At 58.6% G+C, this 22,872-nt stretch overlaps 6 protein-coding genes across 7 annotated transcripts; 2 read left to right on the forward strand and 4 right to left on the reverse strand.

Moving 5' to 3' along the window:
• The first annotated feature begins 1,950 nt into the window (after positions 1-1,950).
• On the forward strand, positions 1,951-5,580 carry JDV02_001458 (uncharacterized protein). The gene is made up of 6 exons (XM_047982393.1): positions 1,951-2,361; positions 2,513-2,800; positions 3,007-3,109; positions 3,180-3,587; positions 3,640-3,730; positions 3,791-5,580. The coding sequence occupies exons 1-6, from the start codon at positions 2,230-2,232 to the stop codon at positions 5,250-5,252; spliced, it is 2,484 nt and encodes an 827-aa protein (XP_047838357.1). The 5' UTR covers positions 1,951-2,229; the 3' UTR covers positions 5,253-5,580.
• Positions 5,581-6,527: 947 nt separating this feature from the next.
• On the reverse strand, positions 6,528-6,938 carry JDV02_001459 (uncharacterized protein; the record flags this gene model as incomplete). The annotated part of the gene is made up of 1 exon (XM_047982394.1): positions 6,528-6,938. The coding sequence occupies one exon, from the start codon at positions 6,936-6,938 to the stop codon at positions 6,528-6,530; it is 411 nt and encodes a 136-aa protein (XP_047838358.1).
• A 3,330-nt stretch (positions 6,939-10,268) lies between these two features.
• Positions 10,269-10,847, forward strand: JDV02_001460 (uncharacterized protein; the record flags this gene model as incomplete). The annotated part of the gene is made up of 1 exon (XM_047982395.1): positions 10,269-10,847. One exon carries the CDS (start codon positions 10,269-10,271, stop codon positions 10,845-10,847), a length of 579 nt encoding a protein of 192 aa, XP_047838359.1.
• A 1,495-nt stretch (positions 10,848-12,342) lies between these two features.
• On the reverse strand, positions 12,343-14,700 carry JDV02_001461 (uncharacterized protein). The gene is made up of 4 exons (XM_047982396.1): positions 14,523-14,700; positions 13,396-13,629; positions 12,938-13,303; positions 12,343-12,881 (listed from the first exon to the last, which is right to left on the reverse strand). The coding sequence occupies exons 2-4, from the start codon at positions 13,586-13,588 to the stop codon at positions 12,760-12,762; spliced, it is 681 nt and encodes a 226-aa protein (XP_047838360.1). The 5' UTR covers positions 13,589-13,629; positions 14,523-14,700; the 3' UTR covers positions 12,343-12,759.
• Positions 14,701-16,263: 1,563 nt separating this feature from the next.
• Positions 16,264-20,039, reverse strand: UGP1 (UTP--glucose-1-phosphate uridylyltransferase). Of its 2 annotated transcripts, XM_047982397.1 has the most exons (4): positions 19,707-20,039; positions 18,979-19,074; positions 18,845-18,921; positions 16,264-18,786 (listed from the first exon to the last, which is right to left on the reverse strand). In XM_047982397.1, exons 1-4 carry the CDS (start codon positions 19,818-19,820, stop codon positions 17,496-17,498), a joined length of 1,578 nt encoding a protein of 525 aa, XP_047838361.1. In that variant the 5' UTR covers positions 19,821-20,039; the 3' UTR covers positions 16,264-17,495. The 2 variants fall into 2 exon arrangements, with proteins under 2 accessions (XP_047838361.1, XP_047838362.1); XM_047982398.1 differs by having other exon boundaries at positions 18,979-20,039.
• Positions 20,040-20,639: 600 nt separating this feature from the next.
• On the reverse strand, positions 20,640-21,161 carry JDV02_001463 (uncharacterized protein). Its single transcript, XM_047982399.1, has one exon. The coding sequence runs from the start codon at positions 21,079-21,081 to the stop codon at positions 20,680-20,682; it is 402 nt and encodes a 133-aa protein (XP_047838363.1). The 5' UTR covers positions 21,082-21,161; the 3' UTR covers positions 20,640-20,679.
• Between the last annotated feature and the right edge of the window lie 1,711 nt (positions 21,162-22,872).

Raw genomic sequence — 22,872 nt, forward strand, 5'->3', positions numbered from 1 at the left:
GGCAGATAAACACACGTCGAGCGAGGCGGCAACAACCCGGCTTGCTGGGCTTGCTGGGCTAACAAGGGACTTGTGCGTGTGTGGAATGTGCAAGGGACAGACAGAAAGGACGGTGTGGGTGGGAATAAGCCACCGTTTCTGTCCCGGCGACCGCCATGGTGGGCAAGAGATGATGGTGTCGAGGGGCAATGTGATTTGACGGGAGGGAGAGCATGGGCTTCGACGCGAGTTGAGAAAATAGACTCATCATATTTCTGAGGGAGAAACCGTCGTGCATGTGCAGGTCTGGCGTGCCATGGCGTCGGCCGGGCGTCCCAGCTGCTGGCTGCCATGGCCCATCTGGGTATATGCATGGCCCTGGTGCATATGCGGGCGCTTCAGCCACCGTCGCCAAACGGCCACATGCCAGCCTGCCAGCTGAGCCCGCGGCAACACCATCAACCCAGCAGGCCGGGACGCGCCCGATGGCCGTTGAGACACCAAGATGCCGTGCGACGATGAGGAGCTTTCCCGTTGGGCGCGCGGCGGGGCGGCACTGCCCCGCGGCGCCCATGATCCAGCTCACGATGTGGGCGTTGGACGGATGGATGGGCGTCAACGCCAGCCAGGACGAGCGAGCAGGGTCTGCATCAGCTACTGTGCTACGTTAGTTACTGCGCTGCTCCTGGGCCACAGGCAGCAGCAACACCACGTAGGACGAGCGACGACAGATGCATGTTGGCGGCGTGTGCAACCAAGGGCAGCAAGGGTTGTTGTCGCGACGACCACAGAGTCAGACGAACAGTGAGCGGCACAGGTGATGGCGATGGACCCTGCCCTGCGATGCTACCTGGGGATCGAGGACTGGCGAGAACATCTAATAAAATCCGAAAAGCCCTCCTCACAAGGGACCACTACTCTCCCTCGCTAGTTACCATGCATGCATTTAACTACGCCGCATCTGTACAAGCGGGCGGCACGTCCAAATCGAACAAATTGCTCGACCAAAGGGCTGGAAGGAACAAACGGCCTTTGCGACGAATTGGCGCTTTCTTCACCCGTTGCCGACCGAGCGTCCATCCACGTCAACGTCCAGACCACTCTCTACCTCAGGCCATCACTCCACTTTCCTCTTCTTCCTTCCTTCTTTGCTCCTTCCTGGATCGGACACGTGCGGGTACAGCTGCGGGACCGAGTCATCGGTACGAATGTCTCGTGCCCACGACCACGGTGTTGGATGTGACGCTCGCTGGTACTTGCTACTAAGGTACCTTACCCAACAGGTGTGCATTGAGCCGGCAGCGTCAGCAACGTGCGGGACGCCATCGCATCACCCTGACCTGACTGACGCCTTTCTGACGACAGCGCTTTTCCATCAAGGCGGAAATAAAAGCATATTCCGAGAAAGAGCTTCTCGCACACTGGAAATAGTCAACGCAGCTAGCTAGCTGCCTTCCCTTGCTCTGTCGACTACTGGACATCCAAAGACCGCCGCGGGTCCCGCGACCTCTCAACATTGGAATCTTGGGGTTTTCAAGCGGCCGGACTGTCAGCAATCTCGGTGCTCTCCTCCCTCAAGGTGCACGGCGGTGCAATTGGACCACGTCTGCCGGACCACGATTGTGAGTGCAGACTTCGTAGGTAGCCAACGGTATTTTGTTCGCGAGGGCCGCCGCTGCACTTGCAGCCTGACAGGCCGTCGAGAACCCGAGACGTCCGCCCGCCTGCCTGTCGGCTTCTCGTGGCCACCCCTGCCCTGTCGCCTGAAGGGATTCAAGGCCCGAGCAGCCTAGCGGCCCCAGTCAGCCGTCGATGCCGGTCCCGTCTCCAGCAGAGAAGCCGCCCCGCCCAAGCCGCCCAAGCCACCCATATCCACCATCCACTGCAGGCAGGGCCTTCCACCCCCCTCCCCCCCACCCTCTTCGCCCCCCCAAAACGTCCCCCCGCCATCTCCATCGTTTGCTCGCAGCCACCACAGCCAGCTGGCCAACCCAGCAAGCCGCCCCCTCCATCGAGCCCCTCCTCGACCCGTTTAATAAGCTGCGGCACTCAGCCAGCTGCTCCCTCTCGGTCCAACTGAAAGGGCAAGAGGAGGAGTTCCGTCTCCCCACGACTCTTGCGAGAAACCCCTTTGCTCTGGAATTGATCCTACGTGAGCGCACATCGAGACGCAGTGCCAGAAGCGAAGCGAACCCAACGACAAAGCGCTGCTGATTGAAGCGGACACGATTGAATTGTCCATCCACATACATGGACGTGGCCTTGACGAAGCCCGTTGCGGCTTCCACCGCTGCTACAAATGCCAGTGCCGGCGGTAGTGCCGGCCTGGCCGCTGCCTACAACCGCTCCGCCTGCACAGAATGTCAGCGGAGGAAACAAAAGGTGAGTTCTCGTGCCTTGTCCGGACCTTTACACAATGCGCCATGTGCCGTCTATACCCTACCCTTGGAATGATTCAGTCTCTTGTGCCTGTCCGCTAGTAATAAGGGTGCCTCTATTGACGTCTTGCGCGCCTTGCCGCCCCCACAAACAGTGCAATCGTGAGTGGCCGTGCGACCGCTGCCAACGTCGCAAGATTGCCGACGAATGTCGGTACAACACCACCAATCCCCCACTCGCGCCATCCGCTTCCAGCGACGTCAGCGACAGGGACAAGGACAAGGACGACCATCTGCCGCACGGCAAGCAAAGACCCGGCGATCCAGTCCCCAATGGCGTTGCAGATGGCGGTCCCAGTTCTGCCGGCAGTCGCACTGATGCACCGTGGTTCGACGCCCTAACCGCGGCCCGCGTCTTCAGCACACTCGGCCTTGAGCCGCCGGTACGTCCAGTCCTGCCTTCCGATCCGAGCTGTGCCTGCATATGCCCCGAACTGCCACAGGCGGCTCAAAGGCGCGGCTGCCGCAACCGAATTTGTCCCCTTCTTGCAAGCCGTGCTTTAGTCTCCTGTCCATGTTCTGAGCAGGCCCAGTGATCCGTAGACTGCCCACGACGTAGGCGACTCGCTAACGCAACTACAACATCTAGCCCGAGTCGTCCAAGGACGCGCCGAAAGAAGACCTGGCGGCCGCCGACTCTTCGCCTCAAATCCAGCGTGTGCTGAAGCTCCTGCCCGGCCGGCAGTCTATGGGTGAGACTCTACGTACCATGCAGTTAACGAGGCACTTATGCGTCCGTCCGCTAATCACGTCGGCAACCAGACAAGCTCATCATCACATTTACCAACGATGTCAATTACCATTATTACATCATCTACCCGCCCGACTTCCTCAGGGACTACCACATATGGTGGGAGAGGCGCTCCAAGAACCGGCCCGTGTCGCTCCAGTTCACTTGTCTGCTGGCCATGATTTGCGCCTGTTGCGTCCAACATGCCGACAACGACATGCAGCAGGAGCTGCAGCGCTTTTCGGGGATGCCAGCCGATGATCTTTCGGAGCAGCTCCATAATGCCGTTCGAGAGTTGGCCAGCGTCATCCCTGTTGGCCACTACCACATGTACAACGTACAACGCCTGCTACACTCGTGCTACTGGTACAAGGCAGAGGCACAGTTCCAGGAGGCGTGGCATGTCCTGAGCGCCGCCATTCTGGAGGCTCGAGAACTTGGTTCGTGTTGCTGATGCTCCGCCTCGAGACTGCGCTGACAATGGCACCCCAGAATGCCACAAAGAACCACCGCCAGGCAAGGAGTCGGAACATGATCGCGAAATGCGGCGCAGACTGTGGTGCATTCTAGACACGTGGGATTGGTATGCAGCTTGCGCTCATCGCTTCGCCCGTCATGCCAATCGACTGACACCCGACAATAGGCAAATTTCTTCTGGCCTCTCACGGCCCAAGATCATCGATAGAGCAGACTGCGACGCTGAGCTGCCGTCACTGACTTTGGAGAAGGACTGGGCGCATGCACCATCCCCTCTGCTTCACATGAAGATGCAGTCCGAGCTCACCCGCCGTCTGGCGTCTCGATTCAGCGCGCCTAAGAATGTCATCAGCCCCGATGAAGTCCGAGAATATCAGGGCCTCATCGAGGACTGGGTGCGCAGGTTCCCACCAGTGTATGATTTCGAAAACCCCGATACATCCAAGGACGCGGTGTTTCCATGGATCTTTCCTCATCGATACTATGTCTACACCATGGCATGCCTTCTGATTCTCAACCCCATCCGGCATTACATGGTCAAGTCGTACTCTTGGGACTCGCCCCGGGAGGAGCTCCAGATCCGAGCTGTCGGTATTGACTATTCACTTAAACTCATGAAGACGCTTCGCAGCTGGGTTGATCGCATTTACAACAGGGACGGCCGGTTGCACTTTGTCATATTTTCCATATTCGACACGGCTGCCATTCTCTGCACCGCCATCCTTAAGGATCACGAGCGCACCATTCCAAATCGAGAGGCAATCTTTGATGCCGTCACCGATGCCGTGGCTATGTTGCAACAGCTGAACTCGATATCCAAGACGTCCAAGGCTTCATACAATCTTTTGGTGCGACTCGTGCAGAGGTTACCTGAGCGTTCCACGGTCCGCAATGACCTCCGCAAGAAGGCGAGGATCTCTCGCATGCCCATACCGGCCACGGACGTGCCTGTGAGCAGGATGCCGGTGCCAGAGCCTGTCACTGGGCCAGAGGCAAACCTGTTGGCGGCTCCTGTCGTTGGGACAGCCGCACCAGCCGCTCCACCGAGCTACAGCCAACAGCCCGTCAATGCGCAACCCGTTGCTCAGCCATTGATGGCCAGCAGCCAAGCGCCGCAAGAGAGCTACGATGCCAACAGCTTCTCCAGCGCGCACCAGACAAGCTCTGACAGCAAGAGCTTGTCGACAAGCTCCACAGATACACCGCCAAGCATACATGACAATATGCTGTCCTCTTTCTCAACCGTCAGCGACATGGGTGGAATGCCGCTCGATGCCTACGGTGCTCCGGGCTTGGCGCCTGCTCACGCGGTTTCGTCAGCACCACCGCCGATTGCACGAACAGATGACGTTACCCCAGGTTTCCAGTTGGAAACGGTCACACAGGCGGAACTGGGAGGGCTCGCGCCGCTCTGGACCTGGCACTCAGAGAACCTGGGCTTCACCGCAGTGCCCGCCCAGGCCCCGCCGCCAGAAGAGCCTCCAGTGCCCGAGCACATGCCTCCTCGTCTGCCTCCGCCTCCACCTTTAACGAGTTCTCACCCTGGTCCTGCGTATTCAAACGCGCCTCGCACCATGCAGTATCATTACCCCCCTCAGAACCAGCATCCTTCTCACAGACCCTTGTAGTATCTCGTTTTTGGCGTCAACTCATTGTGCCTGACTCTTTTACTTCTGTTCCCTGAACGCTCTTTTTATAGAGCCACACGCTGCTTACCCTGGCTTCACATTGATATATCACCGAGGGCAATTCTTGTTTTATGCTTTCGCCATCTGATTGGTACCAATGTTGTTCTTTTAACGAAATCGTGACGAGAGCTGTGCAAGATACCCCGTGTTGTTATCAGACAACATAGCGATGAAGTCGCAACAGACACCCGTGTTTCGTGAAACAGCATGGGAACGGGTGGTCGGCTTGCCGGTATTGGCTAGCGCAATAAAAGTTAAATCATGTGCTCTCGCTGTGGCAAGGCTCTCATGTATGAGAGGTGCTCGGAATTCTCTTGCCCTTGGGGACGGTACGACTCATCGTCTTTGAAGATTTTTCGGCGCGTGAGGATACTGCTCAAGGTGCAGTAGCAGCACCGCCATATGCATGAGCCCATGACGCACCGACCGACAACTTTGGCCCTGGGGCCATCGGCACGATCCTAATCGCCACATGGGGCCTAAACATGCATGAGAAGTCTGAGAGAGCCATAAGGGTCGGAACGACGAAGACCTGGGTAGACGAGCATGATGCCTACGAGCGATGGCTAGGCCAAGTCACCATGAGCCACCCGCTGAGTGTATATGTTCGCGACCGCACGGCGCAAAGCCTCCTTGTCAAGCACCGCCCCGGACTGATGTAAAGGCGTCTGAAAGTGACCCTGAATGCCGATGGGGCGGTGTCATACCCAGGTGCACCTAGTGTCCGTCCCCGGTGTGCGCCTTTTGTACCGCCACGCCGGCGGTGTGCTTGATCTAGGACGCCTATTCCGTCGCAGCTTCGTTCTGTTAGCAGTCTGAACAAGGGGTTGAAGCGGTTTGAGGCGGCGCGGACTCCCTAGTGGCGGCCATTGCCGACAGTCGTGCAGAAATCACATAAAGGCACAGTCCTTGGCTACAGGCGTTGGGCTTCACAACAGTCATGAACTACCACGACCTGGATGGACTGCCGTTATGGAGGGAGTAGCCACGCTGGGGGGCAGCGAAGCCGAGTCGTGGTGAAGCACGGCCGTGCAATCAACCTCGCTGCGGCCGGGCGACGAAGGTCTGCACGCTGCAAATCACCCGGTCGTCATGGTGCGACATGGATGCGGCGTAGGATGGCGGCTTTCGTGTGCAGCCACGCAATGCATAGATCGCCGGGGCGGTTAGGTATACATACGATCGGCATCGTGTCAATGTGACAGCCTGCCATGCCTACCAAGCGGTCGAGGTCGAGATGCTCATCGCTTGTCGGCTGCAGACAGACAGGCTTCCGTACAGTGACACGGCGGCTGCTTGGCAAATCAAGACGCCAAGGTCTCGCCTCGTACCTCGAGGGCTGTGACTGGACCGCGAGCGCGAAGGTAGATGTTTGAGTGATTTATCGTGGGCGAGCCCGGAAAGCCTTGCCCCCATCATGGGCGTGATGAGCGTTGGGGGATCAACATCACCCCTCGCCCAGCTTGGCAAAGTGCGAACAAAAGTAGCAGGCTTCCAGAATGGGGCGAGCAGCACAACGTCCAAGTCTTGCTGTGAAAGACGTTGCACGACATCCTTCGTTTCGACGGGCACCCTTTGGGGCGCGGTGTGGTGCAGCGCGCACGCACCACAAGCTGCCCACTGCATCGCATTTGATAAAAAGTCGGCTGCATTGCATGATGCGAGTTGATGGCCTCCGGCTGCTGGGGAAGAGGGCGCAGGATGGCACCTGTGGCAGCTGACGCATACGAATGCGCTTAGCGAGGTCGGTCTGGGCCATGTCGTAACTTACGCGTCGGTCGATCGAAGGTCTGATTTGATTAGGGGTAAAGGTACGCTCATCCTCACCGCCCAGCCAAAAGCATTTGTGCATGCGTGTCACAACGCATGTACTTGGTCCGTAGGTGTATTCTCCCATGACCGAAGGCAGGGACAGCACATCACTCGGGCTTCTCGCATGCGGTGTGACTTCGCGAGGTCCACTCGAAGCTGTGTCAAGACTCAAGAGCCGGACGGGGCGGCTGCTCGCCGGCAGAATTAGGCAAATAGTCCGGCGCACGCATGGCATGCTTGCTTGCTTGCGTGCGTGCGTCCGATCCTCGTCAGTGGCGGATGGGGTACGGGGCACAGACGGCCACAAAGAATCAGCAGCATGCGGGAGGCGCAATTTGCTCGTGTGAGAGTCAGCTCGTCTCAGCAATCATGGACGTTAGGGTGCCGTACTTTCCGAGGCCAAGGACTGCAGGGAAATGAATCCGCCATGCGCATGCAGGACTGCTCGGATGAGCGCGATGATGGGCCAACCCGAGGAGGGCCGGAGGGGCGGCTGGTGATGATGGTGTCGACGCCGGCGGTGTGGATGGATGGATGATGGATGATGGGATGGGCTCCAGATGCAGGTTCCTTGTACCTGCGCATGTGCGATGAGGCGTGGAGTTACAAGCGCCCTCCTTCTGGCCACCGAAAAGAACGCCTGCACCGAGCAGTCTGCAACGATCAGATGGAGGGATTGCATGGATGGTTGGGCCTCATGGATAATGGTGGTGGTGGTGGTTGTCGTGGTGCTGCAGCTGCAGCTGCAGCCGCAGTTGCAGTTGCAGTTGCAGTTGCAGGTTGCGTGGCCGGCCGACCGACCAACCCTGCGCTGGCCACTCATTTCGACATGGCGTCGGCAGGAAGGGAAGGGGGAGAAACCAACACACACGCACACAAACACAAACACATAAGAAAAAACAGAGTGTGAGGTGAGAGGCGAGCCGCAATCTGATCGGGGCAGCGCAAAAGCTAGCAGCGTCGGATGTGTGTCGGTACGTTAGTATTGCATTGCACTGCACTCCGCGCCTACCTCGTACGTAAGAGATACTCAGGGCACCTGTCTCACCTACGTTGGCTTGTCTTGAGCACTTACTTGGTCGTGCTTCAGTCCTTCCCTGGTGGCAGGCCACGCGTTTGATCACCTTTCGTAATAACTGCCTGCGTCCGAACTCATGTTCATACTACTACTAAGGTACCTACAGTTAGTAACTTAGTACCTTACGTACAGTACCTTTGCTACCTCGTACGAAGCAAGTTACTAAGTGTTAGCCTCGCTTTAATATGGAAGGCGCGTACGTACGTACCGTACCTACTTAGTAGCTCTTGCCTCTGCGAGACACTTGGTCAGGCATGTTGCATTGCATTGCATTGATTGCATTGTAGCTTCATTGAGCTCACAAACGGGGGAACAAGAGCATCCATCCAGCCTCCACCCAGACATTTACGACAGAACTGTGCCTGTGCTGCCTTCTGACGACGAGAATAGAGCCAATGTCCAGCCAAGGGTATGTACGTAATCCCAGGTTCCCCACCCGCCTCTCATCAATCACAGTTGTCGCCGTCTACGGAAACTGATCTGACTTGCCGCCATTCACGATGCGCGCGCCTTTCATGCGCACTTTCGCACATCGCACGGAGCTGCATGCAATACGTCGCCTAATCATCGCACGCTGTTGATTTGCCTGTGCCAACCTGAGCTGTCGCCTTGACCGCGTCGAGTTCGACAGGGAGCAGCCGGGCCAGAGAGAGGTTCGTCTAGTGCGCAACACCAAGAATGAGACCACATGACCCGACTCCCGCCATGACCCCAGCGAACGAGGAAGCAGGGGGGGAAAAAAAAAAGGCTCGACCGACGAACAGACATTGGCCAGTCGCACGCCGAAGAGTGGCAGGACATTGAGCCACTGGTTCTCTTGATGCCGACACACCTCATCCATCGTGCAGCGTGTCACGCCATCCATCAAACAAAGCTGCCGGCGGCGGACAGGGGTGCCCGCTTGAGCTTGGGTTGGGGGTGGCACGGTGGCATCCAACCAACGGCAGCCAACGAGCAACGGAACTTAACGCCCATGGTATCTGGCGAATCTTGTCCCGCCGAGTCTTTGTCCCGTCCAAACCAGTTGGCACCACGTATGTTCGACGTTTCCCCTTCGGTCTTGTTGGCGGCGCGGTCTCGTCCATGATCCATACCTCGCAGATTATCATGGCTTGCCACAGATCGGAGCTTACAGACAGTACGGTACGCGCTTGCTGCCTGCAGCAGGAGCACAGCATCCCTTCTCACCAGCGGCCAAGTCGGGGAGCACTGCACACGTTGGGGACCTGGCCGTTGCTGCTGGCTCGTCATGCAGTGAGATGCGACACGCCGCGCTGCGATACCATGCCATGCGATGCCCACGATGCTGAGGTCCCGGCACCCAGGCCCCCTGCCGATGCCATGCGATGCCGGTGCACGACGTGCAGGCACGCACCCACCACATTGACCCGACATCTTCACAGCTACGTACTATATGTACGTACGTAGGTATCCTGACGCACAAAATGTGCGGCCAAGCAGACCTCTTGCGCCTAGCCCACCTTCGACACTGCAATGAGAAAAAAAAAGTGAGGCTGCTGGGGCCGACGCACGGCGTTTCGATACACGCGATACTGGCATCCCCGTGACACCCCTCCCGCCCTTGCTGCAAGCACCTTTGCCCACTCCAGCACCGAGGTGCAGGCCGATGGCGGGTCCGCGGGTCCTCTGCGCCAGGAGCCTCAAGAATATGCAGCTCTTGATGCACCCTGCTTTCTGGTGCCCAGCCAGGTCAGGTTCCGAGGCCGGCTCTCTCTCGCGGCATAAATGAACGACACTGCCCTCTTCCTTGGCTCGACTCGTCACATAGCAGTCAAGATTTTTTTTCCCCGGCTTCTTCGCTGGCTGTCCATCTATTCCCATCATACAGGAAGCACTTCATACCTACCGCCCCTCTTCCTGCTTGCTGTGGGGGTTGCCCTGGGTCCGCTGTGGTTCTTGTTAGCGGGTCTCTACACAGCAAAACGGCATCTCTGGGCACCGTCTGGTGGCGTCATTCGAACAGTGCATCTGCGCACGATACATCCATATCTATATCCGACAGGAAACACCCGACAGCCCCTCCTTTAACTACCATTGTACACGCTATGGGTGACCATCGTATCGCCGCCGCGGCGCTTCCCGTGCCGGCCCGCCGTCCGTCCAAGCAACAAGACCATCATCACACGAGCAAGCGCAAAGATCGACGCCGTACCGCAGCCAACCCTGCCGCCACCGAGAGCCGCGCCAGAGGCCTTCCGACTCAGGCTTCTCCAGCCCGCGGTGACGTTTCCAACGACTGGACCTTCGTGCAGCGTCAAGAAGACGGCGCTGCAAGCATTCCAACCACGAGCGATACGACGTCGATCCAGGGCGTTGGCCCCGAATTGAATGCTAGCAACATACAGCTCCACGACGAGCTCAACAAGACCATCAGTTGGTCCTCTGGAGACAGGATGGCCTGTCGTCGACGTTGTCGCCAATGCCTCGAGGGCAGCGACGACGAGCACAGGAATGTCGGCCATCACACCTACTACGACAACATGCACGGCGACGGCAGCGCCCTGCACATGTGGGCTCCCGTCCCGTATGATACGGACGTGGCTTACATGGGCACTTGGACCAGTGACGTCGATGTCGGCGTGTACAATGACGATATATACGCGGGGCTGACCCAGGATCGTTGAAACGGCGAACTGCGAGCTTCCTTCCTCCTTCCCCTCTTTCCCCCTTCCCTTCCCTTCCTTGTCTTTGCTTGTACACAAATGGAGTACCAAGAAGATACATTGTGCAAACTTAGTAGTTCTTGTCTTGGGAAGAGGCCAACGAAAATCGGGGCGTTAGTCGTACTTGCTTTGGGTCTGAACAGAGTCTCCTGTTTTTTTTTGACTGTTTTGCTTTCTGAAACATAGCGTCGGGAGCGTTTCTCGGCCTGGTACAACAGCACAAGGCCTTTCTTTTTTCCTGCTTTACGTTTCATTTCACTTGTATTGTAACTACTGTATACGCGAGCAACAAACACGATGGTGATGCAACTGACTGACTGACTGCTCGTCTCGCGTTTGTGCGTGCTCCCCAGATTTGCCATTGCACAGCCCACCACCACCGCCACCACCACCACCCCATCCATCCCCGATTCCCGGGCATAGATGGCATGGCTGCCCAGCCCACCACCGTGTGACGCAGCAAGCGGCCCCCCCCCCATGCGGTCGTACACAAGTCAGCACCATCCCCGTCGCTACAAATCGATTGGGCTCCAATAAAAGTAAGGCCACACGAACCGACAGATTTCCCCAGGGGCCCAAACCAGGCCCCAAACCACACATTACCAGAAACAAGGGTCCTTCCCTCCCTCCCTCCATCCTCCGCACAATCGGGAGGAGGGGGGGAAGAAGGGGGAGTGCGCGTGTGTGTGCATGCATTCGTTCGTCCGTCGGTGCACCGCCCACCCCGCCGCCGCGTTATACACCCTCCCTCCTTCCTTCCCTCCCTGCCTCCCTCTTCCTGGTCCTGTCCAAGCATCCGAGGCAAGGCGAAGGCGTGTGTGCGTTCAAACGGTTGGGTTGCGACGTGATGGCAACCATTCGCGTACGCGGGATGAACAACCCCCCCCCCCCCCTCCCCACCCTCGTCTCCTCATACGTACAAAGTACTAGGTTAGACACTGCTGCTGCTGCTGCGAACGGAAATATATATATATATATATATATATATATATACATATATATGAAGATGAGCTGCTCGATGGCGGGACACTGTCCCGCCATATACGCAGGTTGGGCATACATGTTAGGTACTACTAACCTTTCGTGCTATCAATTGCCTTAGTACTAAGGTACCTCTAGGTAGGCTCTAGTGACCTGTCTTGCCGTGCATCTTTCCAAGGCCCCGTTACTCATCATGAACACAAGAAAGATGCACCGTAGCTAGTACTACAAAGTACGACGTACTGTGCACACAACATACTACGTGCCTGAGTGAAGTGAAATACTACGATAAATATACGCCGTACCCACTGGACTGGGCAGTGTTGCGCAACCCCAGATGCAGAGAGGGCTGTCGATCTCCCGCACTCCACCGGCGCGGCCGGCCCACTGGCGGCCCGCCGCAGAGGCGAGGGAGATTGATCCGCGGCGAGCCGCTGGGCCGGCGCGGCTCATCGACTCTGCAAGAACAGTTTGTGTCACTGATTCTTTGCTTTTCTCTGCGCGTCTAGCTCGCGGCTTGGAACAACGGTGTCACTGCTAAAGACCCCCAGAGAAGCAAAACTACACCACTCCGCTGCCGCCGGTGGTGTCAGTCCGTCTCCCGCAGCACGTGTGCCCCATGAGCACCGCCATTCTACACAGCGCTTGTCCTGAGCGACATGTCGTCACATAAAGATGTGCGTGCTTGTCCATTACAACTTCCAATCATAGACTAATAGACACATCGCAATTCTTACACGATTAAAGAGCTGCCGGCTTGCACCACCAGACAGTCGACACTACAAATGTGCGCGACTACCACCGTTCGCCACCGGCCAACAGTCTACACGCTAGTCGGTAATGATAAGTAAAAACAGTGCCCAGGTTCCCAGCCTCGACATCCACGCTGAGTTTAGTTAAGAAGAGCCATGACGGCGACGGCACCGGCAATACCCAGGGGGGCCGACATGCGGCCGCCGGCGTTGGGGACGGTAGTCGAGGCAGGGGGAGCAGACGAGGTCTTGGATGACGCGCCTGAAGGTGCTGGTTAGTAATGGTCCTTGATGTATCAAGGGGAAGGGCATGCTCACTGGAGCTGGCCGTGGTAGAGGCCGCAGTGGTAGAAGAAGCGTTGGAGGTGGTCGTGGTCATGGTAGTCCCAGAAGCAGTGCTGGTGGACCCGGTGGTGCTGGACACGGTGGCGGTGGTCTCGGTCTCGGTCGAAGATGCAGTTGACGAGGCAGTCGACGAGGCAGTCGACGAGGCGGCCGAGGTGGACTTGGCGGTGCTAGAGGCAGTGGCGCTGTCCGTGGAGGCGGCAGAGGTGCTGCCGGTGCCCTGGTAGCTAAACTGGGGGCTGTAGTTGTTCACACCCTTGGTGTCGGTGATCCTGAAGGCGTAAGTGCCCGAGGGGAGGCCCTCCGGCTTGAAGGTGAAGGAGTCGCCCGTGACACTGCCTAGATGGGGCAAGGAGCATCAGCAACTGGAATTACCAAGACCAAGGGCGTTTGAAAGGCTTCAAAGGTCAGAGGTCAAGGGGGAAACATACTCGTCAGCGTCTTGACCGTCTTAAGGTTGTTGCTGGGCCCCGTCTGGATGATGATGGAGCAGCCCTCGGAGCAGCCAGAGAATTTGAGGGTGAAGTTCTCGCCCTCGGTAACCTGGTATTGGCTGTTGAGAAGCTTCGGGTCCGCGACCACGACGGCGGCCAAGGCCGAGATGATGGCAAGTGAGTACTTCATGGCGGGCGAGAGAGGTGAAGAGGCGTAGAACGAGTGTCTTGCTGCGCGGGGAACAATACGTGTTAGCTAGCTCGTAGATGACTCAATGGACACTCTTGGACGGTCGATTTCTGTGTGTTTGCTCGCGAGATTGCAAGCCTGCTTGCTTCCTGTCCAACACGGAATATGCAATGGGGCGCGCTCGCGTGTGGTGAGCAAAGAAGAGGCGGGAGAGGGAAGGAGGGAGTAAGGGAGGGCAAGGCAATGATGTTGGCCATTAGGACATGATGTATGGATGATAAGAAATGACACAACATGGCCCTGCTGTTCTGCGCGCTCGCGCATGTGGGTGCGTGTGTGGGTGAGCAGGCAAGATCGGGCAGGAGCGATCAGAGAGCAGATGGCGCTGCGCAGTCCGTCGACGCGACAAGCGGGAAAGAGCGACGGCGGGTGGCGCGACGCAATGATCAAGGCCGCGTGGAACGCTCGTCCCGTTTTGCTCTGTTCTTTGCCACTGCCTCTTTCTGCTGGGCCACAACATTCGTAAAGCTCAACGAGGCGAAGCCGGTGGTGCGGAGAGGCCAATGGGTTACCCCTCAGCCCGTTGCCGATCCGTTCGTCAGGCCAGGCCAGGCCTTTCTCTCGCGGCTGTCATCTGTCGATTCGCTCGCCGCGTCTCTTTGACAGTCATTGATTCTCTCCTTCTCCCTCGCGCGCTCCTCGCCTTTTCATGTCGATGATCCACCTGCGCAGGAGCAGCTTGACCATCGCGTGCCCGCCAGCAAGAGCGCACGCACCCACGCAGAACGAACCCACAGTGCGGTACCAGTCACAATCGACAGCAGAGACACGCACAGGGCGGGGGGCTGTGGCTAATGCAGTAGAAGCGATAAAAAAAGGAAAGGGACAAGAAAAGAACAACTCCTCCGTGTCGTACACGCAAGGACACACTTACAAGATGCAAAAATGGACGGCGGCGGGAAAAACGGTTCGAAGGTTGGAGAGCGATCGACTGCAACGACTGGGCCAAAACGAACAAGAAGAGGAAGAAGGGGAGAGGGCAAAAGAAGAGGGAAATGAAGGCCGGCGAGGCGCGCCCCCAGCTGAAATAACAATGGCCGTGGCTCTTTCTGGCTTGGGGCGGCATGAGGAGGCAAATTATCTGCACCGCGGCGCGCCGGCCTTGGCCCTCTGAGGGCCCCGTCCTCGGTCACATTCCATTTCCACACCCACCTGTCGCTGGGGGGGAAGGCCCAAACGCGCGGCAGACCGGCCCCAGAGAGACACCACCACGCGCCAGCTAGTCCAAGGGCCTATCTCAACATGCATAGCACTCGTTTGAAGGAGCGGATCCCCCAAAATCTACGTCCGTCCCCTAGTCTCACCAGAGGACCCAACCATGGCCGACGTCTTCAGCAGAGTTTACTTCAAGCTCGCCCCCGCCGCCCTCGGTGCATCAGCCTCTCTCTCACGCGACCGCGGAGCTGAGCACCCATCATCGAGGCTCGTCGAGCGCAATGGTACCTCTCGTCACCTCCCTTACCAGCCAACACCACATCAATCAAGCCTGTCTCTAGGTCGCCCCTTTTGTGAGGTCCAGGCGACAGACCGGCCGCCGAGCAGCACGTCCAAACTGTCCAAACAGGGGCAGGGAATGGGAACTGGGACCCGCCCCGCAAGCGCGCCATGGACGCCCATGAATGGACAGGCGGTTAACACGGATGCCTCCCCTTCTCGCCTCTGTGGAGGGCCCGTCTTGGCCGTCAGGCACGTCTGCCCCAGCTCTGCTGGTTGCCACCCACCGTCCATGCCTCATGAGGAAGTCCCCACGCTCGACTCCGCCCGCCCACTCAAAGCCTCAGCTCCAGGTGGCTGAAATTACACGCTAGCCCGACCCAGAACCAGCTCCCCCATTGTGCTCTTCAGCACATGTCTCTCTCCCTTCGCCAAACAAGGACGTGCCTTTCAACTGCTGTCATGAAGCTTGGGAGGTCGGGACCTTACCCACCGCCCGCCTCTTCAGCCTGACCAGCGAATGGTGGCGGCCAGAGGCACACCACCACGCCGAGAATACGAAGCCGTCATGGCCCCGAATACAGGCAGACACACGTTTGCTTGGGGCACAGGCGTGGACGGTAGTGCTCAAAGAACTTCAGGTTTGAGGTGCTGCGCCTCACACCTCGTCCAGCCACGCGGGTGGACAATTGACTGCACTACCATCACATCTTGCGGGGCCGCGACTCGCGGGCGTGATGATGCCCAGCCAGAGCCGAGAGCGATCCACCGTCACCGTGGCAGCATGACCGCTCTGATACGGCCATCCTCGCTCCTGTCCGGCAATCGTTTGAGATGAGCGTCACCATCATATGCCTGCTCGCTTGCGCGCCCCATGCTAGCTACTGCACAAGGGATCGTGGCCTCCAGCCGCGCCCACGCAGCCAAATGTCGGCCGCGCTTCCGACGCCGCTGCCGTGTCAGAACCAACAACATTCGAATGATATCCTGCCTCAGCCAAGTATCGAATGGCATCCAAGCCAGGGATACGCGCGCGTCGTGAGCAGGACGTCCAACCAAGGTAGTATGCACTATACAGAACCACTTACTCATGGCCTTAGCGAGCTATCTGAGAATGAATCCGCATTCCAACATGGCAGACGAAGTAGTACTATATCGAGGGCGAAGCCCGCCACCCCCCGCTCCCACCTTCGGCAGCTCTCGACGCGTCGGAGATCTCTTCAAAAATACCATGATCTGTTACCCGTCGATCCGCAGGCGACCCTGTATCGCCTCCGCTGTGTCATCGGCCCGCTAGGCTCGTTGCCTGCGTCAAGCCCATCACCACGAATTACAAATACAGGAAAGCCCAGCGGGCAACAACAACCAGAATCGGGTTATATGCCTCCTTGTTCGCGTTCTCCCACGCTCTCTGAGACTTGCCTCACCAGCAACTCAATATCAAATAAGCTCATCAGTGAGTACCCTTTGTGCCTCCTCAGTCAGTGGTTGTGCGGATAGGAGCCCACAGTGACGTCCACCATTCCGGACCTTCATCAACGGCCGTCATCGAGAGGCTCCCGTAAGCGGGCCCGCCATGGCCTCAACTAGCAGCGACCCCTTTTGAATCAATCTGAAGCGCAAAGCGCAATGCTCCATCCCCAACAAGAGCGTCACCAGCCGGGTGGCCGCCCCACCATGAAGCATAACCCCCACAGCCATAAATGGAGCAGGGAGGGTCGCCTGCGCAGCGATGCCGAACTCCGGTATGCCCCCTGTGGCGCAACCTGGCCCCGCGGGGGCTCAGCGGCGGATGTGACTCGGGCGGCACATAGACCACGAGTTATGTAGGGGGTATGTAGGTCGTGCTTGATCATGTCCCGCCGTCACGCCGTCGTGCCGCTTGCGAGTCACACCCACCGTGGTCGCACAGCGTGTCACCAACGCAGAACCGCGCCGAGGTCGCACAGCCGCAGGGGATGCCGGTCAATACAGTAATAAGTACATGCATGGCCCGTGCAGCAAACAAAATCTTGGGTTGCGGGACGCAGCGCTCGTCCATGCCATCGGACCGTCACCAGTCCAGTCGAGTCCACGGAGCCGATTGGTGGAGCAGCTGCCCTGAAAAACGTCAAACTCGACAATGATTAATTTTCCGGCGCTGAGTTACAGTACCACTTGCAGCAGGACCTGTCGGGCGCGCTCATGCGGCTGCTAAATACCCATAATCCACATGTCCCCATCCAACAACCATAGTCCACATACACGCGAAGCACATCTCCCTGCCAGTGCGGTCGTGCTGCGGACTCAAGTTTTCCCAGTCGAGTGCGCCCAAGAGACGCAACTTGACCACCGGCCCATGGCGCGTTTGTAAATCCCCGCCACCGCGAAGAATAAAGGGGTCTCTCTTTTCCCGTCGCGACCCCGTCTCCGTTTAATGCTCCAGCAGACGCAAGCTGCCCTGAACCACTACGTTCTCCAGGATGGAACCCGGGGGGATGTCAATGGTGCTGCCTTCGGTAGCCACAATGATGACAGTGCCCTTGAGCGTTACACCGCGGCCGAGGTTGACAGCGCCCGTGATGGTCAGGTGGTCCAGCTCGAGGACCTTGGGGATCGAGGGAATGCGCTTCTGGAAGTCTGAAACCTTCTTGAAGTCGCCGCCGAGCTTGATGAGAGGGGCGTCGCCGAAGCGGGCGGCGCTCATCTGGAGCTGGCCGTGCTTGAGGGTGTACAGATCCGACTTGACCAGCATCAGATCCGAGCAAGTCTTGACGGGCAGGAAGCGGCGGCGCGGCACGTTGACGCCGTGTGCATTCTTAAAGTGGCGAATGGCGGCGCCGACAGCCGTCTCGAGCTGAATGATGGAGATGTCCGACTCGCCTTTCTTGTCGCCGGGGATGGTCTTGCCGTTGGGGATGATCTCCATCTCGAGCTCGTCGTGCTCGACGACGCGCTTAATGGCTTTGAGGTTGAGCCAGATATTGTTGGTGTTGAAGTACTTGAACTTCTTGATCGACTTGAACTCGTTGACGTGCTCCTTGGGGACCTGGGCAATTTCGAGAAGGCGGACGGAGCCTTCGTAGTCGATGATGGTACCACCCTTGACGTCGGCCTTTGTCTTGTTGGTCAGCTCCATGATGTACTCGGCCTTGGTCTCCACCATGTGCTGCAGGATGCGCAGGTCGACGACGGCGCCGAGATTGTCGACGTTGGAGAGGAAGATGATCTCGATGCCGCGCTCAATCAGCTTGTCGAGAATGCCCGAGTTGTAGAGGGACTCGAAGACGTCGCCGTGGCCCGGAGGGTACCATTCGGTGATGGAGGACTTGAAATCCTTGGGGACGGGCAGGAGCGAGTCCTTGAGGATTCGGGGGTATCTGGACTGGTTGAAGGTGAGGATGTCGACGTTGTGGCCCTCGTACTTCTTGATGATGGCGGCGGTGTCGTCGTTGGTGTTGAACGAGTTCATGAGGATGAAGGGCACGTTGACGTTGTACGTGCGGTTCAGGTACTCGATCTGGCGGACCGAGAGGTCGAGGAAGGACATGCCGTCGCGAACTTCGATGACCGACTTGGGGCCGACACAGCCCATCGAGGTGCCGAGGCCGCCATTGAGCTTGAGAACAGCAAGCTTGCCAAGGAAGTTGACCGACTCGGAGTTGGCGAGATCCTCGTAGTCGACGACCTGACCCTGGGCAGGCGGGGCGATGCGGTCCCAGTCGCTGGGAGACAGGTCAGCCTGGAAGCAGCAGCAGCAGCAGGGCGGCAGCGGTCACTTACACAGCGTTGCCCTTGGCCTTGTCGTTAAGGTAGCGGCGGAAGAGGGCAAAGAAGTTATCCATCTCCGTCTCGAACAGCTGGGGGTGCTGTGGTCAGCAGGCTGGGCAGGGGAGCAGGACGTCATGTGGCTGTACCTTCTTCTGCTCGGGGTCCTCGACCGTCTCGGCAAGGTTGGTCAAGGCATTTCGCATCTGAGCCGCGGCCACGCTGGTCGACGTGTTCTCAAAGGCCTGCGTATGCACGGTTAGCGTTGATTCGCAAGGTGCGTCCACGAGAGCCATGGTAACGGGGGCGGAAACGTAATCGGCGAGGGGAGGCGCCAGGCAAGGCAATCGAGGGAAAGAGGGTGGCGGCTTTATGTAGTAGGCCGAGGGAAAGACGGTCGAAGGTCGTGATTGAGTCGGGAGAGCGTCTCAAAGTGCATCACTTGGCGAGGTCGTCCGTTAGGTCACTCGAGCCAAGAGCGAAAGGCAGTGACATGGAGCAGTGAGCGGCGCAAGGTTCGTAGCAGTCTGTGGAGGGCGGCGCAACACTGAACTTGGAGCGAGCCGCATGCCGGGACGCTTCAGACTGTGGCGCGCCGTCACAAAGCAGAAGCGAGCCAGGCGCGTACAAGGAGCCGAGTTCGCGTCGGTCGTAGCCCACAGAGTCGGGAGAGCAAGCCGTGGGCGAGGCTGATCCAGTGGTGGTTTGCTGTGTTGTTGTGTACGCTGCAAACAGGTGGCAGGAATGGGCGGAATCGAACGGCGAGCAGGGCGATGGTAGGATGGGCAGAGAGGAACAGGGACAGGGGCGGCAGGCAATGAGATACGGCTGTGGAGAGGCATGCGAGGACATGGCTGAGGGGAGGGGCAGAACTTGCCATGTGACTGCGCGTCTTGCCGTGATGGCGTCTCTCGAAGCCATTGTCGTCACCGTCGGCGGCGGTGGCCCTTGGGTTGAGGTGCGAGGGCAGTGAGCTCTTGACACCAGCCATTGTGGGAGATGCTGTTGCGTCAGCGGGGGATGGGAGGCAGCTGTAATGTCGTCTTGTCCGTCGTCGATTCGAAACTATCGTGGGAGGGGGTGGCGGATCCGTCGAGGTGAGGGGAGAGGAGGAGAAGGGAGGCGAGGTGGAAGGAGGAGAAGAGGAGGGGACGGGACGGGAGGAGGAGGGAAGACGTCGAAGTTGTCGACGACACGAGAGTGATGAAACTGGGTCAGGAGAGACAAGACAGGAAAGAGAGCTGCTCGTACTGCTACGTAGAGGGAGGCGGGGCAACAAGCAGCCAGCCCATGGAAGGTCTGGCGGCCGTGGTGGGGGGAACAGCAGGGCAGGGCAGCTGGATTGAGCGCTGGGAGACAGATGTGCCAGGGGGCGGGATTGGGGGCAAACGCTCCCCCTCCTCCCTCCCCTTGCACGGGTGAGCTGGCAGCCTAGCCTATCAGGGTGGCCGGGCTGCAACCTCCAGTTCTGTCCAAGGCTGTCACCACCCCCGCCGTTCTAGCGAGAGAAGCTCCAGGTGCCCTGCTGCTGGGGGGGCGGCGAGGCTGTGCACCGAGAAGCTCTCCCGTCTGGTGCGGTGCGGTGCGGTGAGGCGAGACGCGCTGATGAGCTTGAATTGACGGCTTGCTCCGAGTCAGGGATTTCGTCCGTACACGTATCCGAAAGTAGGCTCCATGCAAATGCCTGGAGGCTGCGCGCGATGTCGTGCCGATGGATGCTGACCAGGCAACCAATCCAGGCTTGCCAGGTCAGGTACGGTGAAGTAATAACCTTACTCCATTGCCTTTCGAAGGTGCCTGAGGGGTAGTACCGCCCAATACGCTACAGCTCCTGTTGGCAGTGGTTGACGTCAGTACGGCGTCGACAGACAGCCGCCAGATCGAACAAAAGAAAACTTCGCTTGACGCCCTGTAGCGACGCAATGCGGCAACTGACGAATTCGAGCCGGATACATCGAGTACCACACGCCGCACTGACGAACAAGGTGCTGCGAAGGCAGTAATTGACCTGCTGGGGATGCCTCGTCGCACCGTGTTCGCGAGTCGTCCACCTTGTCCCCCACCATGGGCCGAACAAAGTTGCCCATCCCCCCAGCAGGTCCAATTTCAGCAAACCCGCTCATCAAAAACCCGGTCCAGTTTTGTTTTGGGGCTGGTTCTGTTCCGTCCTCACGGCCCACCACCGCCCGTCCAGCGGCGGCGGCGGCGGCGGCGGCGGCATCCGTGCCATCCCAGTCCCATGCCCATCCCATGGATCCATGGACCGTTTCCCATCTCGCCTAAGGAGGCGCGCGGAGGTGAAGAAGACGTGTTGTCGCCCAACAAGGGTGGCAAAAAAAAAAACCCCTGCGGGAAAGCCAGTGGCACGGGAAAGGATTGCAGGCGCGTGCGTGCGTGCCTGCAAAGTATACACACGTGCATGACAGGGCGCCTGCTGCCATGACGGACAGGCCGCTGCAGACTGCAAATCCTTTTCCGCCCCAACCAACAAAACGACGACACCACCACCGAACGAACAAACCACTTGGCCGCCGCAAACGCCACCACTACATACCGCCACCGCCGCCGCTACGGAAACTGTCCCTATCCAGTTCAGTCCAGCCCCATCCAGGCCAGCTCAGCCCACAGCTGGCCGATCGCCGGGCGGCAGCTAAGAGAAACTACGAGCTAGCAAATTTGTCGCCATTTGGCACCACACAAGCACGAGCGAGTGCAACAGCTCATCGGTGATCGGTGTCGACGAAACTGTGGATCGAAAAATAGAGCAGGCTCTCGAAGCGCCATTTGTTCGATTCGATTGTTTGTCTGTCTGTCTGTTGAGAACCAGGCGCCCTCACCATCTTCTCGTGCCAGGGCAATCAGTCAGTCAGTCCACGCAAAGACGGACATCGCACCTTGTGGTACATCATACATTGCCACCAAAAAAACGGCTGAGAGCCAGGAACCGTGATTACCGTAGTACCACCACGCACAGCGTCGCCGTCAACGACACAACCACGACCCAACGGCGGCCATGGCAGCCGATGCAGATGCAGCGGGAGTCAAGCAGGGTCTCCCAATGATGGGGTGCGGCAGATGGGGCCGCGCTATTGAGCCAGCCGGCTTCTGAAGCCATCTCGCTGTCGCCTTGACAAGGAGCGACTGACCCGTCGTGATGGGATGATGGCTGCATGGTGGCTGTCGCTGCACGCACGATACGATACCTACGTAGCAGCAGATGTCACGTCGACCCAGGTTGCGAGTCTTGCCCTCGCACAGTCGCAGGTTGGTACTTACTCACATACCCACCTACTTCCTTCTATATTTGACTCGCATCGAGGGAGCACAGCATCGCACGGTGACAGTGCTGTGTGTATGAACGTAGCATCAGCAGTCACACCGCGGCCGAGCTTGAACGACTGCCCTCAGTAATCGAGCTTGTCCAAGGGCCCCTGGCCGCGACACGTGGGGACGGCATTGGCTGGAGTCGCCGTTCCTGGTGCTACGCGGTGGCACTTTTCCTGACTCTGACGGCGATGAAGCACACGGTCTCACAGCCAGGCCGGAGCTCATCTCGCCTGGCTGCGAGACCGACTTCCGGCCCTTGGGCACCAGCAACGGTACATGTCATCCATGTGTATTGAAAGCAACCTTGTTGGTCTCTGTCGCAATTACGGAGTACAGATGCCGCGGATTCGGCATCAAGGCCGCTCCCTGTCTGTCTGGCGTCCACTGTCGGACACTGGCAGCCACTAACCACACCTCATCCTCCTCCGGGCCGAAATTCTCCGGCTCCGGCACTCTGCCTGGCCCGCCGGCCGCGGATAGATGGGGCTTTTCTTTGGCTGAACAAACACCATCGCCCATCTACCTTAAAAAACGGCCCGGCAGCCAAGCTGCACCGACAACACCGGGACCACCCAGCCCTGCCACAACGTTGCATCCCCCTCCGTGCCCACCCCGTTCCGCCCGCAAAAAGGGCATCTCCGCCTGTCGCGGCGCCCCGTGGCGTGCCTCGATCTGGCAACCGCAGTGGTCCGTCAGCCCTTCCGGCGCGCCGGGCG

This window comes from Purpureocillium takamizusanense, chromosome 1 (assembly GCF_022605165.1).
Source record: "Purpureocillium takamizusanense chromosome 1, complete sequence".
In the NCBI taxonomy this organism is placed as follows: domain Eukaryota; kingdom Fungi; phylum Ascomycota; class Sordariomycetes; order Hypocreales; family Ophiocordycipitaceae; genus Purpureocillium; species Purpureocillium takamizusanense.